The sequence below is a fragment of the Idiotropiscis lumnitzeri genome, chromosome 15 (assembly GCF_059441095.1).
Source record: "Idiotropiscis lumnitzeri isolate Australia: NSW breed Sydney's pygmy pipehorse chromosome 15, RoL_Ilum_1.0, whole genome shotgun sequence".
NCBI classification, from domain to species: Eukaryota; Metazoa; Chordata; class Actinopteri; order Syngnathiformes; family Syngnathidae; genus Idiotropiscis; species Idiotropiscis lumnitzeri.
The window spans coordinates 3,621,733-3,639,953 of record NC_142405.1 but is presented as its reverse complement, the minus strand read 5'-3'; the positions used below and the strand labels follow the sequence as shown (position 1 = coordinate 3,639,953).

General features: G+C 48.8%; 2 protein-coding genes and 2 pseudogenes across 3 annotated transcripts; 2 read left to right on the top strand and 2 right to left on the bottom strand.

Moving 5' to 3' along the window:
* Positions 1 to 493: 493 nt before the first annotated feature.
* Positions 494 to 3,294, top strand: ube2m (ubiquitin conjugating enzyme E2 M). Its single transcript, XM_088317381.1, has 6 exons — positions 494 to 1,068; positions 2,074 to 2,168; positions 2,239 to 2,277; positions 2,362 to 2,465; positions 2,555 to 2,618; positions 2,717 to 3,294. The coding sequence occupies exons 1-6, from the start codon at positions 954 to 956 to the stop codon at positions 2,855 to 2,857; spliced, it is 558 nt and encodes a 185-aa protein (XP_088173507.1). The 5' UTR covers positions 494 to 953; the 3' UTR covers positions 2,858 to 3,294.
* A 1,863-nt stretch (positions 3,295 to 5,157) lies between these two features.
* On the bottom strand, positions 5,158 to 8,905 carry psmd3 (proteasome 26S subunit, non-ATPase 3). The gene is made up of 12 exons (XM_088317038.1): positions 8,496 to 8,905; positions 7,816 to 8,006; positions 7,408 to 7,548; positions 7,107 to 7,243; positions 6,827 to 7,017; positions 6,559 to 6,662; positions 6,365 to 6,479; positions 6,022 to 6,141; positions 5,833 to 5,936; positions 5,616 to 5,771; positions 5,480 to 5,530; positions 5,158 to 5,359 (listed from the first exon to the last, which is right to left on the bottom strand). Exons 1-12 carry the CDS (start codon positions 8,677 to 8,679, stop codon positions 5,282 to 5,284), a joined length of 1,572 nt encoding a protein of 523 aa, XP_088173164.1. The 5' UTR covers positions 8,680 to 8,905; the 3' UTR covers positions 5,158 to 5,281.
* Positions 8,906 to 8,919: 14 nt separating this feature from the next.
* Positions 8,920 to 17,531, top strand: LOC148322250 (serine/threonine-protein kinase WNK4-like; annotated as a pseudogene). Its single transcript, XR_015846644.1, has 23 exons — positions 8,920 to 8,957; positions 9,731 to 10,289; positions 10,913 to 11,085; positions 11,154 to 11,374; positions 11,521 to 11,678; positions 11,836 to 11,924; positions 12,012 to 12,231; positions 12,313 to 12,501; positions 12,634 to 12,933; positions 13,030 to 13,094; positions 13,171 to 13,306; positions 13,383 to 13,499; positions 13,616 to 13,717; positions 13,793 to 13,847; positions 13,915 to 14,004; positions 14,085 to 14,437; positions 14,541 to 14,571; positions 14,653 to 14,708; positions 14,792 to 14,840; positions 14,930 to 15,260; positions 15,326 to 15,483; positions 15,685 to 15,752; positions 15,829 to 17,531. The product of XR_015846644.1 is annotated as a serine/threonine-protein kinase WNK4-like (transcript).
* On the bottom strand, positions 16,139 to 17,611 carry LOC148322249 (uncharacterized; annotated as a pseudogene).
* Between the last annotated feature and the right edge of the window lie 610 nt (positions 17,612 to 18,221).

Below are 18,221 nucleotides of genomic sequence, written 5' to 3'. Positions count from 1 at the left end.
AAAGTAGTCCCAATATTACGCCCCCCCGCGCTTTTTGTTTTGTTTTGTTCCAATTGTATGAAACAAAATGTCAAAATTAGTTATTTCCAACAAACATTAAAAAATAAACACACAAACAAACGAAAGGAAAAAAGTTCTAAAACATACCGGGGTCATGAGTAAAATAACAAAATAAAAATATATATTGAAATTGGAGCACAATTTCAAAGATTTGATCGCTTTTTTGTTTTTAGCAGAAGACACTGACGTAGAATAAACTTGTAGTTCTTTCGTAAAGACACAAAAACCGGTTTCACCGAAAGGCACTGCGCTTTTCTTTCCCAGTGCGTCTGTTGGGTGCGTTACGCTCTCGTTTTTTTTGTCAGTTTTGCGTGCCAGGACACGCTCAGGTTGGTGACGTCACACAGGTGATCACGGGCGCGCGCGGGCCGCGATGAGTAGCTCAGTCAACACTTAGAAATTAAAGAATTCAATAAATTCCGCAAGTAGGTCCAGGCTTGCGGATGTGACGCCACATACAGAAATGCATCATGGGACTTGAAGTTGTCGCGGGTATGAAAGATTCGATTCACCAGAGTCACAGTGCATACACAATAGACACACTTTGATCCAGACAAATACTGTTGATGAAAAAAAGCGGTGGCGTAAAGTTAAGCACAAGTAAAAAGTAATCATCTCACTAGAGTGACAAGTATTTTTTTGTGAGCGAGATAAGTCTGAACACCTCGCTAGCAGTTAGCATGTAGCCACCCGGCTAGCAGGCTAGGCTATGCTCGGCTGGGCTAGCGGCGTGTAATTGGTTGACGTGCGCCGGTCGGGTCGGCTCGTCCATCAACATTCGGGTGCTGTTAGGACGGAACACACAACCCAGCCAGCGAGCGAGCGAGCCAGCGACGCGGACTCTGCGAACACGGATCGGAGGCGTCGTTGTGCGTCTCATCCCGCGAGTGAAGATGATTAAGCTCTTTTCCCTCAAGCAGCAGAAGAAAGACGAAGAATCGGCTGGAGGAAACCGAACCGGAGCCGGCGGTAAAAAAGCCAGCGCGGCCCAACTGCGAATACAGAAAGGTGCGCTTCAACAACACACACCTTTACACTCCTCGCTGTACATTAATGTGTGTGCGTGTGTGTACGTTGATCTGTTTGGAATTTGTTGAAACACAATTGCGAGCTCGTCACTGCTCCTAAGCGTAAAATACGCTCTGCTAGCAGTTAGCCACAGAGGCTAGGTGCTAGCGAACTGACTCGTGCTAGCCCAGCCTCCACTTTTGTGTTCATTCAACTGACAACACACAGACACACACAACATATTTCACTGTTGTTTAGCAGCTAGCATCGCTAGCTCTCTCTATTGCAGTCTTTGTGCAAGAGTGTTAGCACACATGTGTGCCGCTCTATCAATACCCTGACGTCATGACACCTGCAGGGGTCATACTTCCGGCAAGATGGCGAACTGGAGCCGGTCAAAGTTTTGAGTTCTGTCTGTCTGTCCCATTATTATTTGACAAACTCGCCACACTTGATTCGTTCCAATAATACTTAGTATTTGCCCCATAATTAGTTATTGTGCTTCAATATGAATAAAAACCTTCAGCTGTAGCAATTAGGCGAGTCCCTGTCACAACTATCAAGCCACAGCAAGATGGCTGGCGCTGAGAGTGGAAAAAGCAATGCTGTTATCGCTGATGAAGACTCCTCAACTTGTGAAGAAAGTTGACACTGGTAATGGGATGGAGGTTGTTTCGGAAGCTGACTACCAAAGTTGGCTCTCTTGCTTCCCAAATAAATCAGAACGCTTTAAAGCTTTTGAATGTGGTCAAAACAGTTGAGTTCAATGCAGCCAAATTGGAAAAAAAAATGCAAGACTCTCTGCAAGGCTGACAGGGAGTCCCGAGCGGCGCTGTGGCCACAAATCCAACAAACAAGAGCAGAGCAGAGCAGAAACGGGTGTACTAAAGGAGTGGAGGCGTTAATGATGGTCGGTGGATTTTGCCTGAAAATTGAAATGCGTTTCAGACATTCAGTTGTACCCTGGAGGAGCAGAATTTTTTATTTTGAAAATGTGTGTTTCAGACATCAATGAGTTGAACCTGCCAAAGACATGCGAGATCAACTTCCCTGACGACGACGACCTTCTCAACTTCAGACTCATCATCTCGCCTGACGAGGTGCGTGCGTGTGTGCGCGCGTGCACACAAGTTGAAAAGTGACCCCTTTTTTTTTTTCTTGTACCATCAGGGTTTTTACAAAGGAGGGAAGTTTGTCTTCAGCTTTAAGGTCAGACTCAAGTTTTCTTCTTGTCACCATGGCAACGCTGTTGTGCATTTGCATGCCAAAAGCGTGCATGTGTGTGTGTTGCAGGTAGGACAGGGTTACCCTCATGACCCCCCCAAGGTGAAGTGTGAGACGATGGTATACCACCCCAACATCGACTTGGAAGGAAACGTCTGCCTCAACATCTTAAGGTGACCTCCCTGCCTGTTTGCTGAGTCACATCACGTTAGTGTGTGTAAGTCTGTGTTTGTTTTAAATTATTTGTGTGTGTGTGTTGCAGGGAGGACTGGAAGCCCGTCCTGACAATAAACTCCATCATCTATGGCCTACAGTATCTTTTTCTAGTGAGTGCCTGGCTACTTCCTGCTTTTTGGCGTCACGTGACAGCTGACCTCATTATGAACTCATCAGAGTGACGTGCGGCGCTTTACTTGTGTTTCAGGAGCCTAACCCCGAGGACCCACTGAACAAGGAGGCGGCCGAGGTCCTGCAAACGAACCGCCGTCTGTTCGAGCAAAACGTCCATCGCACGCTGCGTGGCGGCTACATAGGCTCCACCTACTTCGATAGGTGTCTGAAATAGCTCCTCCCCTGCCCGCAGGAAGCAACCAAGAACATTTTCGGAGGTCCCAGCCCCGCCCCCTTCTCCTCACATTTTTCTTTTCATGACTCAGCGTTCATCATTCATGCCCAGCAGGACTCGGGGTTGCGCGGGAGGGTTGAGGGTGTGTGAAAGGGGGGCGGGGCCCGTGACTGTTGAGGGCATCACAAACGCTTTGACTTTTCATTTGGCAGAAGGCCACGCCCCGTCCCGTCGCAAACTCCAAACAGCGCCCCCCTGCAGGGGGCGGGTGTCGGGCGAGGGGCGGTAGGGAATATAGCCGGACGGGTTTTGAGTTTGCCTTGGGGGCGGGGCTACGGCAGTGGTGGGCGGAGATGGAAAAAGCTGAAAAAGGTGGGGCTTGACATGTACATGAAGACTGCAATGATTGACGTGAATAAAATACCAACTTGAACGATCCCTTTTAGCATCTTTGCCACTGGTGACGGGCGGCGTCACTCAGCTGTTTGCATTTGGGGTGTGCCCGGACACGGATGAACACATAACATGGATGGCCATGCGACATTTGACGACATCGTAACCATTCTTAAATGTTCCAAAACTCAAGCGCTGCTCACTGTTGGCGGAAGGCACGAGAAAGTTCGCTGGACACGTGAACGTTTCAAAGCGAGCATTTGGAAATTTTGGGCTTTTATGGATCGGAAATGAGGAAGGGCGTGGCCAAAACCGATTCCATATGTAAGACGTATGCCCAAAAAAATTGAAGGTGACTGCTAATGCTCCAGACATGCGACAGCACCTTTTGTGTTTCTTGGCCGGGTTGGTTGATTCTCCCAATTTGCCAAACGAATGTTTTGCCGCTGTAGACTGACGAGCATTTGCTGTCGTTAACGAGCAGCTCGTTGGCTCCCATCAGGACACCGTGGCCAGTCCGCAATCTCACATGCATGTGTTTTGTGCTGTTCGTAGAGAACAAGTTTTTGAAGAGTGTTGCTTTTTGATTAGCAGCAGATTTTGTTGTACGGGCCGCACAACTTCTACAGGCGCGCCGTGCAACGTCAGTCCATCAGTTTTCCATGGTGCTTTTCAGCATAAGCAGAAGTTGCAGAAGTCCTGGATTCCAAACCACTGTAAAAAAATTTTTTTTAAATCACAAGTGCAGGCAAAGTGATAACACCACTCGCATTGTTGGTGGAAGCAGTCACCGGGTTGGAATTTGCAATTCGTTTTCATTTGGTTTTGACATTTGTCTTTTCAAATTCAGTTTTCATTCGTTTTATGAGCAAGTTTATCAGTTTTCATAAATGTTTTATTTTCTTTTACGTTTTTAGGTTATTTTTATGATTTATTTGTGAATTGTATTGGGGGATGTGTGAAACGTGTGTAATAAAAACTAAAAAAAAAAAAAAACTGCATTAACTTAGTAGCAGCAAATCCAATAAAGCTGCAGTATAATAGTCCACAGAAGTTGAAGCGCAATGACAGAAAATTCTCCTTTGATGCATCGAAATATACGCTCAAGATGTTCACCAGACACTTGCTGCTGCTTTTTAATTTATTTATTTTTTTGGTATATTTAACTTAACATGGTCTTCTGTCGATCGCTGTAAACAAGAGCAAAGCTCACCGGAGTGTCGCAAGACCGTCAGGTATGATTCTTAGTGTGTATGAGGGACACAACACTTGAGAATTAGTCATGCAACATGTTTTTACTTTGCTCAGTTCAAGTGATGTGCGTTTAGAATGTTCCTGGTCAATATTACTCTGAAATTTTCAAATTATCTTTTGGATATATTAACGACTACATGGTCTTTTTTTCTGAAACTGGACTGAAATCTCTCAACAAATACTGTTTCTAAAAACAAACCGTTCTAAAATGCTATTTTCAAATACAAGCGCCAATTCAAAATATGACAAATATCGAATCATATGACGAAATATGAGCTAAAATTACGCAGAAAATAATCAGTAATGACGCGAATTGATTCCGATTGGTATCGCTTCCGCCCTAAGCTCGGCTATCGGCAGGCGCGGTGTATCCTGGGAAACGTGTCCTCCACTCCTTCCTTCTTCGTCTGGGAACATGTCCCCGGAGGTTACACTGCCACCTGTAGGCGATACTTAGGGGTGCACGACAAGGTTGGGCTGTCCATTTTCATCTGTTTGTTTCATAATCTAAAAAAGCGATGCGCAAAAAAAACAACTGTTAATTATCGTGATTCAGAAGTTAAAAATGAGTGAATGATTACAAACAAATCATTCACTCATTCCTCACTGCGTCATCAATTCCCTACATGGAAAGAGTGAGGCAAAATCATAAACACCTTTACAAGATGGCCATCTTTATTTGTTCACACAAGAAAAGAAGAAGAAGAAGAAGAGAGGGGCATTGTGGGTAATAAACATCAGACAACCACTTCCTGTGCGTACAGGAAGTTAGTGTGCTCAGGGGAAGCTGTCGTCGTCATCTTCGGCCATTTCTTTGGCGAACTCCAGATCTTGCTGCTCACGCTCGCGACGCTCCTGCAAACGCGTGCACACGTCACAGTCTGTGATTGGTTGACAATGATGTCATCCTGCTTTTGTGTTTGTGTCCATGTCTAACATATAAGTGTTGTTTTTTTGTTTGAGAGTGTGTATTACCTCAGCTGACTCCAAGTCTTTGTTGTAAGCTTTGGGTGGAAACCTCATAGCCTGAGCACAACAGCGGCACAGTTAACACCATGACAGGAGCAAACACACATTGATCGCATGTGTGTTAGTGCGTGCATGCGTTCACCTTGACGGACATGTTGTGTATGTCAAGGCAGAAGGAGATCCTCTGATGGAAGGCCAGCTGGGGTTCTCGGGTACCGTAGATGTCCATGGTCTCTTTGGATTGGACGAAGCCCTTCTCGTGGTTAATGCTGGCCTCGATGACGCCGTCCCGGATGGCCTAAGCGGACAGGCGGCCGTCACGTCTCTGTGCGCGTGTGTGTGCACGTGTGGTACGTTACCTTGGCCACAATAAACTCTGCGTCCTCGGGACTGTCCAGCTGCAGCTTCAGGGCGATGTCGGCCAGCGAGATGCGAGAGTACGAGAGGCTGATCATACGGACGCCTGAGCACACACGGACCGATGTGGTTAGTTTGTGTGACGCGAGCGACTCGGCTCGGTTCAGCGTGACTCGGTGCAACGGGCTCACCTGTCTTGATGACGTTGTGTCTGAGGCGAATAATGAGCGTGTACGTGCCGTCCGTCTGGAACTTCTCGCCAAACTGCTCCAACGCTTGGTTGAACTTGGACAGGTTGCCCGTTCTCACCGCTGTATGCACACACGCACACACAAACACCTGTTGTTGAACGTGGATAGTGACACTCTAAACATAATAATTAAATAATGTTCTGTTTTTGAGTAACGGATTGGAACAGTTTTTTTTTTTATTTTTTTATGTGATTCATCAATTACTTGAAACTTTTTTTTTTAACAGGCTGATCGATTGTTAAAATAATCCCTGAATGATGATGATGATGATGTCATCACTGACCTTGTGTGAGCAGGAAATACGGCATGAGTGACCTCTTAAGCGACGGCTGCCTGAACTGAAGCCTGTCGGGAATTTCTCCTAGCAGCAACTCGACTACAATTAGGAGCTTGTGCACCTGCACACACAAACGCGCACAAACTTGTGTCAGCCTCTCCACTTCCTGTTTGGTGCAACGGCTGCGTGCCGATGCCCACCGTCTGCTTGAATCCGACGGCAGTGTGTTGGGGGGCTTTCCTGAGCGCATTGGTTAACGTCCGGCGGGCCTCGGAATACTCCAGCTGGATGGCTTTAATGCGACCTGGCACACAACACACATGATGGCACTCAGTGACCCCGCCCACCAGATATCTTGCACATATTTGTTTTCATATGGTCCGGTTATATATTTTGGCCTTTAATTTTGTGAGTGTGTGCGTTTGTTTCAGAGCTGTGTGGTAGTACAAGTGTGTGCGTGTGTAATACCAGTGTAGTAAAGGTATCGGGCCCACTCGTTGTTGTTGGCGAGTTCTGGAAAGACAGACTTGGAGACGAGCTTCTCGGCCTGGTCGTAGAGGTTGAAGTTGAGGTAATTCCTCAGCAGGAGGTTGAGGAGAACCGCTTGGCCGTCGGCGTCGTGACGCAGCGTCGCCGTTCGCAGGCGCGTGTGCAGGAAGCTGACGAGGAAGGAGGACGGTGTCAGAGAAATCATCATATTGGAAGACTGGCGGGGCAAGTGTGGCAACGGGGTGAGGAGGGGGCGTACCTGCGGATGTCATCCAGCTGGTTGAGGAACTCGTAGACGCGCGCGTGGTAGTAGTAGCACTTGGCGGCCACCAGGTCCAGAGCCCGGCGGTTCTTGGAGGCCATCTTCTGCAGCAGGTCGTCAGAAACCTTCTGAGCCTGATGACGCGAAGTCACAAGAGGATTTTCGCTCTTCAAGATCATGTGACATGACATGACACGGTACTTTGGATTGGTGGTGCGGCGGCGTTAGTACAACTCTTGAGTTTTATTAGAAACGGCCGCTCATCTGCACAAATAAGTGTGAAATGGGCAAATGTTACCTCGCTGAACCTTTTGTTGTTGGTCAAGTGGACCACCAGAAGCAGCTGCAGGTACGCTTCCACCTCGGGAAGCAGAGGACTGGTAGCGGCCTTTCCCGTCCTTGGCCGGAACGGCACGTCCCCGTCCACCAGATCCATGGGCTGAGCACACACACACGCCACGTTAGCACGCGCCATCTGACAGCATTACGCTCGTCAACATTGTAAACACGGCAGGGGCTTTTTGTCATTACAGCATTTTCAGTTCTTGGGACTTAAACAGTTACAATTTAAACAGAACATTAAATTATGCCCCTGAAATGAAATAATGAACAATTTTAATATCATCAGTATTGGGTTCCTTCTTTTTTTTTAGATTTCTGAAACAAAATGAAAAAAAATGACACAAGTCATCATTTTAGGACGCACCTCGTCCAGGAAGGCAAGCAGGAAGTCTCTGGTGGCGGCGTTATTGGTGAAGAAGCCGCTGATCGTTTTGTGCAACACCAGCGTGTTGAGGCGACGGCTGGTGGATGGCAATGCCCGCAGCGCTCGCAGAACAAAGCGAGGCTCCTTGCCCGACACCGCCTTCTCGATCTGCTTCACATGCTCCTTGATGTCTGAGGTGTTTTGGATGACAGTCGATTAAAGGGAAAAAGTAAGTCACTTTGATTCAAGGTGTGAAATCCTCAATTAACATATGAAGATTTCCTTAATTCATGAAGCTTCCTTTCTCCTTCAGGTTAATTTTGGCTTCTCCTGCTGCAGGAGCGGCTCTATACTTGAATAATGTCAAAGCAGCCCTTGACTCCTGCAATTTTTCTGGATGTTACCTCACAAGAAAAAGTTCCCGGTGTATACGCTTCGCCGTGACTACATCAAGTTTGTGAAACACTGGTTGAATACATGCAATCATTTGCACTTTGAAATAACGTAACAAAAAATATCTCGTTTGTCGCTGTCCCCCACGGAGCTGATATAAACAGTTTGCAAAAGTGACGTCAGGGGCTAGCACCGATGCTACCGAGGCTAGCGAGTGCCGACTCACGGCGAGACTGCAGCAGCGTCCCGGCTCCGGATGTGTCGGAGGCGAGGTCAGGCGGTCCTACCTTCCAATGTCAGGCTGTCGAGCTCCTTGGGCGGCTTGGCCGAGCCGGCGGCCTCTGCCTCGGGCATCTCTACATCCTGCGGCTCGGCGGCAGCGGCGGCGGCCTCCTTGGGCTTGTCGGCCTTGGCGTCTCGCTCTCGGCCTCCCGCTCGGTCGCGCCGCTTGGCCCCCGCCGTCTCCTTCATCTCCTTTGCTACTCGAAAATGCCACAAACCAAAACAAAAACAAAAAATACACCAAAATCAGGCAAGGGCCAGTTCGCGTTTTTGTCTTGGAAACTTGATGGCTGCTCGCCGCAATGACTGGCAAGTCTGCTGCCTGTTGTGCTGTGGCGGCGCAAAGGATTGTGGGAGGAGGATGAAGAGGCAGCACCAGTCGATCGCAGAGCGCGTCGTCGTCACAAGACGATCATTCATTCATTTCTGGATTGAGGAGCGAAGCCAATTCTTCTTATGGATTTTTGGTAAACAAAGCCGGGGCTACTACAATGAAGTTGAAAGAAAAAGTTGACAACAAATAGCGGGCCAAAACAAAGCAAAATACATATGCAAGCTCAACAAACGACTTAAAGTAGAATCTCATTCAGCAGTAAATGGTTGAAAGTGTTTTTAAATGTTGTTGGGTTTTTTTTGTCAGTGTTTGTTATTGTTCAATTTTGAACATGTTCAAAATTTCTTGTCACCAAGAAAATATAATTTTGTGGCAATTAAAACGGTTTAACATGACCTGACTTAAGAGTTGTCCAACATACAAGCCCTTATTTGGCCACTTTTTGCTTGGACTTGCGCACAAAGATTTGAGATATGAGTGCTGTATTTACTCAACAACCAACCCATAAATCAAAGATTATTTCACCTTGTGGATTTAAAACAACCACATTGCGTATCCTTTAAGTCTGCTATCTTATGCTAATACTAACTCATAATGGAAAATTGACTTTAAAATGGCTACTAATAATGAAAATAACGACAATAAGAATGGCTACTGGGGGAGATGAGGAGCCAGTGGAGGTTTGGGATAATTGGTTATTAAATTTATAACTTTATATATTTTTTTTCAATTATTTTTTTTATGTTACTTTATTCCTATTTTTGTTTCGTTTAGTTCATATTATGGATATAAGAAGTCTTTCTGTAGATGATCTTTTCTTTGGAGTGAAAATATGAAGATAAAAAATACGTGAAGTAAAGAAAAGTACAACATGTACACGTACAAAAGTGTGCTGTTGTATTTCAGGTATCATGTGGGGGGAGCTTGTGTCGTCTGCTCGCAGCTGATAGAGCCGATCTCACGCTCAGGGCCTCCTTCTCGTCACTTCCTGCAGATCCCTTCATCTTCATTTGCTTCATCTTCTTGTCAGTGTCACCGCTCGTCAGTTCTTCTTTTTGTATTGATCTTCATCATCTGACTGGATTGCAGCCGGTCCAACAAAATCTTGAGATGGACTCTTAAAAATCGGGGCTAGGACATCATGGACGATGACGGCAAAACCGCACAGAACCAAGAGGCGGAGTCTGCTCTTCCCGGGACACTCCCAGGGAGCCTCTCCGCCAGCGTCCAATCAGAGAAGGCATCCAGTCAGGATGGCAGCTCGGACACGGGCGAGGAGATGGTAGCGGCGGCGGCGGCGGTGTTGACGTCTGATGGGGATGAAGCGGCCACAAAGGCCGTGGCGTCCTCGCCCGACGGACGCTTCCTCAAGTTTGACGTTGAGATCGGACGAGGATCCTTCAAGAACGTCTACAAGGGCCTTGACACGGAGACCACCGTTGAGGTGGCCTGGTGCGAGCTGCAGGTATGCGCATGCACACGTGCGCACTCACGCGTCAACACGCACATGCACACACACGGTGAAGTGTGTGCGTCCTCTCTTTGTAACGCACATTTATGATCACACAATCACGATGGAGTCGAGGTCATGACTCATGACCTTTGGTCACCTTGACCTTGTGTGCTTGTAGTGGCTGATGCTCGTGATGTCATCACATAGCTCATTAAGCCAGCAAGTCAGTGTGTGTGTGTGTGTTTGTGATATCAGCATGCGTGTGTGTGTGAGTGTGTGCGTACGTGAGATAAAGTATGCGTGATGAGTCAGCACTTTCCGCATATCGGATCAGGCTCATTACAGCTGGCCGATGTAGATAATGGCACACACGTGCGTGGACAAAATAAATGTGTGTGCCATCATGTTGATCAACTTTTGTTTGTGTTGTGTATTTTTTTTTTTTGTTTCTGTTATTTGTTCGTGTTGTTGGTCCTGGCAGCACGGTTGCCTAGTGGAAGCTCAAACCTTCCTGCGTGGAGTTAGCATGTTTCCCCCGTGCAGCATTGCCAGAACATCTTAGCATGTTTATCTATTACGTCCTGACCTCCACTGGCGACCAATCAATTGTTAGTTTTCTATCCCCCCTCCATCAGACTCAGCGTCTGACGCGCAGCGAGCGTCAGCGTTTCGCGGAGGAGGTGGAGATGCTGAAGGTGCTCCAGCATCCCAACATCGTTCGTTTCTTCGACTCGTGGAAGTCGGTGCTCAACGGTCGCAAGTGCACCGTGCTGGTGACCGAGCTCATGACATCGGGGACCCTCAAGACGTGAGTCTGCCGACTTCCGACTTCTGGGTGACCCCGTTCCAATCTCCCTACCTCCTCCTCCTCCTCAGTTACATCCGCCGATTCCGTCCGATGAAGCTGAAGCTGCTTCAGCGTTGGAGCTTGGAGATCCTGAAAGGTCTTCACTTCCTGCACTCGCGCAATCCTCCCATCCTGCATCGCGACCTCAAATGCGACAACGTCTTCATCACGGGGCCCTCGGCCTCCGTCAAGATCGGGGACCTCGGGCTCGCCACCCTCAAGAAGGCCTCCTTCGCCAAGAGCGTCATCGGTAAGGCGGCGCTTCATTTCGCGTCACTCCAGAATCATTGCAACGTGACGAAGATGTCGTAATGACATCACTGGTGGCATCACGGCTGATGTCACTAAAACATCGCCACGACCTCGCAATGTCATCCCGTCCCGACGTGCGTTCAGGAACCCCGGAGTTCATGGCTCCCGAGATGTACGAGGAGAAGTACGACGAGGCAGTAGACGTCTACGCGTTCGGGATGTGCATCCTGGAGATGGCCACGTCCGAATATCCGTACTCTGAGTGCGAAAACGCCGCTCAGATTTACCGCAAGGTCACCAGTGTAAGTGGCGCCCTCTCGAGCTCTTCGCCGTGCCTCCGAAACGTCTCCGTCTTGTGTGTCTTCTCATGTCATTTGTGTCTCAGGGTTTTGGTCTGGGTCTCACTCTTGTCTTTCATCTGACACATGTCTCAAGCTCGTCGCTTTGATGCTCCCACAGGGAATCAAGCCCGACAGTTTCTCCAAGGTCACCGTTCCGGCGCTGAAGAACATCATCGAGGGATGCATCCACACCAACAGCAGTGAGAGGTACCACTCGCTTCGGACCCGCTTAGTAGTCCCAGCTGAGTTGGTGTCCTGGCGACGCACCGTGAATGAGGCGTCATCCTCCCGCAGGTTCACAGTTCAGGATCTTCTCGAGGAGCGCTTCTTCCAGAGCCAGCTGGGCGTGAACGTGGAGCTGGCCGAGGATGACGATGGCACAAAGTCGGCGCTCATGCTGTGGCTGAGGATGGACGGGACCAAGAGGCTTCACGGCAAGTATAAAGACAACAACGCCCTGGAGTTCCTCTTCGAGCTCCACAACGACGTCCCTGAGGAGGTGGCCCAGGAGATGGTAGGCCATGGGATGTCTCTCCGTCTCTCTTTTACCAATACTCGGTCACACAACTCACTCACTCCCCTTTCCTCCTCGCAGGTGGTGTTGGGCTTCGTGTCGGAAGGTGACTACAAGCTGGTGGCGATGGCCATCCGAGACGGCGTGACCGCCATCAAGCGGCAACGCGACAAACGGCGCCGGTTGGCCGAAGAAGCCGCCCGGCGACAGGAAGACGCCACCCAAGAGAGTGAACGCCCCCCACCCCCGCCGACCAATCAGCAAGGAGAGGTGAGTTTACACTTTGTTAGCAGTGGGGGGAAATATGGCATGCTCTTTAAATTTGTGTATGTGAGTGTTGGCGTGTGTGTGCGTGTGTGAGACTATTATTCCTAATGTGTGTTAATGTTGACCCGCCCTCAGAACTCTGAAGTTCCTGCTGCATCCTGGCCACAAGCCCCGCCCTCCATCATGACATCATCTAGCAGCAGCCAGGTGCCAACAGGTCAGATTTGACGTCCTGGTTAGACGGTGATGCGACCGACCGTCGTCGGATTTTGACTTGGTCTTGTGCTTGTCATGCCAGCAAACCGCCCGACGGACAGCGCTCCGCAAGTCTCGCCCCCTTCTGTCGCTTCTCATTCCCAGCAACGTGGTTATGCCCCGCCCCCCAGGGCCCGGATGTCAAAGCCTCCACCGTTTCCTGTTTTGCGCTACCCCAGGGTGAGTAGAGGGCGGGGCTACGGAGCGGGGGGGGGGGTGTTAAAGTCGACGCATCATCTGTCTTTTTTTTTTTTTTTTTGTGCTCCACATACTTAGAGCATTGCAGTGTCACAACATGAGCCCACCCAATCGCGACACGGGGTCTCATCACCTGCCGACAGGTAACACACACACTCACACACACAAACGCAGTTACTCAGCCACACATCCATGTTGACAAGTGGTTGTCTGTTGCAGTTGCGCGTCTGACGTGACATCGGGTTTGAGTGACGGCAACGACGGCCAATCAGACAAGAGCTACCAGGAAGCGACCGAGCGGCATCCCGACCGGAAGTTGAAGAGGAGGATGAGGGCTCTGCTCAGGCTCACGGGGGTAAGCACGGGAACCTCACCCCGATTGCGCGTTTTTGCGGATGCGTTGACGAGTTTGCGTGGGTGTGCGCGTACAGGTGTCCAACATGGCCGACCGCGTGGTGGAGTGTCAGCTGAGCACTCACGACAGCAAGATGGTGACCTTCAAGTTTGACCTTGATGGCGACAACCCGGAAGACATCGCCTCCGTGATGGTGAGCGCCGGTAGAAAAACTGCGGCATAAAAATATATCTTAACAATATCGATGCCGTAAAAAAGTGTCGTCAACATTTTTGCTGGTGTCACCACATTCTGGTGCGTTTGTGACAGTTGCTCCGAGACTTCATCCTGGCAAGTGAGCGAACAGGATTCATCCTACGCATGTATGACATCATCAGCAGGGCGGAGTCTATGATGATGCAACAGAAGCAGGTGTATTTCAATGCACACGCCCCCACATACACAACAGGAAGTCACACCCGATGACATCACTTTGTCACCCGACAGACAAAGATGGCATCCGAGCGCTCATCCAGGACGCCATCCGGCTCCTCCTTCAATGGTTAGACTTTGATTAATGACGCGTGCTTGAGTGACGTCAGACATTGATTGACGAGTCTTCCCGGCAGACTTGGCGGAGGCTGAGCCGTCCAATTCCGAGCAGGTGGAGCCACCCCTCGCCACACCGCCGCGGTTGCAGCAGCCCTACAATTCTTCAGGTAATTCCTTTTCCAAATGACTCTGGACTTGGCCCATGTCAGCTCCAAACCCGTCTACCTGTCTGTCTTTTGCTCCTCAGCCCCCCCGAGCCCCCGCACGGATGCCCCACCATCTCCTCAGTATCCCGCCCTGCCTCTGGTGTACCCTACCTACAGCACCCCCACTGGCGCACCTCCGTCGTGGCCGCCCCCCGACCAGCCGCTCTTCTCTCTGGCCAACATGATGTCGTTAGCCGTGAGCATGGCTCGATCCTTCTTGCCGCCCTCCCAGAGCTACCACCCCACCGCCCCCCTCACACCTACCCTCGGCCCCTTCTCGCCTCCCGTGTCGCCGTCTTTAAGCCACGCCCCCTTCCGGGCGCCTACGCCCTCAGGGACAGGCGCCACTCATCCGGGGCAGCAGGGGGCGTCGCTCAACTGGAGCCCCACAGAGGTGAGTCTCGGATGTCACCTCTGATTGGTCGACTGGTAGTTCCTAATGATGTCATCTTCATGGAAGTCATTCTTGGTCGTTTTCTTGTCCTTCGCTCTTTCAGCTCAGTTACCCCTCTTCCCTGCCCTCTCATGGTGAGTGTTACATCATATCCTGTAATGTCACATCATGTGACATCGCAACCTGGTCAAAAAGTCTGATTGTCACATGCACAGGTTCAGCCCTAGCTCCACCCCCCTCCATGCAGGCCCCGCCTCCTCCACACACACAAGTAATGTCCTCACGCTGATGATAATGCTAACGGTAATGCCAACGTGACGCTTGTCAATCATACATGACCTTGTTCTGACACAGGCGCGTTCCACCGTCATGCCGTCAGCCGGACCGCTGGCCACACGTGACGGTAACCGCATGCACACATATTTAACACTTGCATTTGCTTCTGCTCATTAGGGTCACATGTTTATTGGTTAGCAATTTACCATGTTTTAGCAGTGACTCCACCCACTCGAAGCGTGGGTCGTTTCCAAGTGACGCACTCGGAACCCCAGACTGTCACGGCACGCTCGCCGCCCCCGTCTCAGATAAGCCAATCTGAGAGCTCCGAGAGCGTCTCCGAGGAAGAGAGCCAATCAGAGAGCAGTTGCTATGACGCCACAGTAGGCGGGTCGGATGAGAGGAGGCGGAGGGGCGGGCGCAAGACGCCCAGCGGTGCTTGGGAGGGACCGTCTGGCAGCCAATCACGGAGCCGCGCTTACGTCACATCCGATGAATCGGACAATGACGATGACACGTGGGAGGAGTTAAAGGAGATTCGGGAAAGGTGAGCCTGACGGACGGTTATCGTGGTAACAGAGCTCTTTTGACGCTGTCTCTATCTCGTCCCAGACACTTGCTGGAGGTGCGTCGCCTACAGGCCACTCAGAAGCGAGAGATGGACGAGTTGTGCCAGAAGATTGGAAAACCTCCGCCTCCCGGCGCTGTGGCTCCAGCCGCCATGTTGAACCAGTGGCGTCTGCATAGGCCTGATGTGCTGCCCCCCGCAGGTCAGAACGCGCGCTGCACCGAAAGGCACACCCGAGTCACATGACGTCATATATTTTCAGTTTTCAACTGGAATCAAACATCCAGCGAAAATTGTTGAGTAGGATATGTAAGCTGTCGAGAGGTCAAAAGGTTATTCTAAATGCACTGTGTATTGATTTCATGTCAAATGGTCATGTGACAAGAGTGTTTGCGTGTGGCAGGCATCATGAGAAAGCGTTCTCTGGAGAGGCCTAGCAGAGTGTCATTTGTGCCAGGACACACGTACGTGGTGAGCCACCGCCGACACTCTTCTTTTTCCTGCACTTTGATTCGTTGATTCGTTGACATGACCTTTGACCTTGCAGCCTGACACCAACCTGAGTGTTGAAGAAGAAACGTGATGATTATCATCGCTGCTTCTTCCATGAGTGCTGGCGGCTGTTCACCACAGCCGTTGAGCTAGCCAAGCAGCTAGCAGCACTACTGATGCTAACCCAGCTAACGACGCTAGCAGCTTCTAGCTGACATTACGTGTTTGGATGCCATGACCGGCGTGTTACCATGCCAATGCAGCCAAACACTTTTATCGCACAACAAAGTGAACAACACAAAGAATAACGACAAATTTATTCGTCCTTTTGTCTGCTAACACGCCCCAGAATCTTTTGGATCACTTCAGGAACCAGGCTCAGGTATCCCCAGACCACGAGGCTGCCCTGTGCGCGAACACACACACACACACACCCCCACACACACTGAACTCACAAGTCCTGAGTTGTGTATGTGAAATGTGTGTGACCCACCTCATAATAGATGGCTTCAACCTTGACAACGGTGTCTACTTCAGGAATCACCATTTTGTTGACTAATTCTACACACACACACACACAAACACACAAGATTTCAATGTTTCAATATAAATGTGATGAAGGAATGAATGTTTCTGACTTGTCACTTTGGATTCAATAACTTCTTCCATCTTCTTCCTTGCACACCTCCTCTGTAAATATATCAACAGCATTATGAGTGCAAAGTATTCCACATTGTGCGATAAACCAACTTTAATGTTGACTTTCAACTTACAAAAAGTTTTCCCCAGAACTTGGAAGGTTGAATTTTACATCTGAGTAAGAAGAAATAGTAGCTCCTTAGTAGATATTAAACACTAGATGTGCTCTGGTGTGTGTGTGTGTGTGTGTGTGGTCTCACTTGGCATTCCCATGAAGAAGAACCAGATGGTTTCCTTTGATGGCCACCTTCATAGACACCTCACACATCTGCCATAGAAATAACAACAACAAAAAAACGGCTTCAAAAGAGACTGAGGAAGAACCTCAAGAAATACATTCAAACAAGAACCAGAAGAACGAATAAGAATTTCAATAATAATAATTGAATTACAATTAGAAGAAAAATCTCAATAAGAACTAGAAGAAGAACCCGAAGAAATAAAAAATCAATAGCAACCAAAATAAGAACATCAAGAAGCATGCAGGTGCTTACCACAATGAGGCCATGTTGTTTTCCAGGCGGTTTGGCTCTGGCGTCGATTCTGATGATAAGTCCAGTCTCGTGAATGCTAACCGCGATGGGCTTCCTTAGCTCCACCTCCAGCGGGCCCTGTGGCCAATCGGAATCCACACTGCTCACCAAGTGACCTCGTGGCCATGAAGGCGAGTTGGTGATAATTCATTTATTCTTTAAACCTAAAGCATTGGACTTTTCGATAGCGGGCCTAGATAGTTCATAAGATGGAAAATTGGGAGGGACTTGGAAGGGCCGGCAGGCCTTCTTACCGGGAAGAGACTGAAGGACTTGAGGGCAGCAGACTCCAGGACACTCAACTGAGAACCAGCCAGAAAGTTACCTCCAGAAGAAGCCCTTTCAGAGTAGAAGCCTGACAAGTTCACCTACCTGTGGCAGGCTGATGAAGAAAGGTCCGTTGTCATGAAGCGGCCGGAACAGTTCGTTGAAGAAGCCGTCAGTAAAACATGCAAAAGCCATCAATGTCACACGTCGAAAGGCTGAAGGAGAAATAGATGAGGATATGCACTTAGATGTAAATAGAAATATGTTTATCTATACATAAAAATATTTATGGATGTTGTTTTATGTGTGTGTGTGGGGGGGGGGGTCTACTGTTAACATGTGCTATAAGAGCATGACCATGTAAGTGTTTCTTCGATTTAAAAAAAAAAAAATCCTAATAATAATAAAAATAATTGAGAAGTCACCTGTGGTGTCTCGATGGGACGTTGAAGACGCGGACCTGCTGCTTTTTAATTTTCACTGAACTTTGAGCTCACCTGAACGCACCTGACTGCCGCTCAAGTGACGTCAACGAGACTACACGACAACAACTAAATGACACGACGTGCTGTCATTCGAACTTCGTGAAGTCTTCCAATAATCATTGAAAAAATTAGGGATTTATTTGCGTCTGATTCTGTCTGATGTGTGTATCTGTCGCGTATATATGGTTGTGTGCGTGGGGGGTGCGTGTGTGCGTGAGTGCGTTGTTGTGTGCGTGTGTGCGTGTATAGTTTTTTGTTGTGTCGCGTGTGTAACTTTTTAAATTTTTTGGGGGGGGTCAAAATACTACTTAATGGTCAATCCAATTCACTTATTTTACATATAAATACACCAATATAACAAAAGTGAGTTATATAATGAAATAACAAATAAATGCAATATTAATGCGAGAGAAAAAAATTACAACGTTCCCCCTTCAAAACAAGTATATCCGTGAGCTACTCTT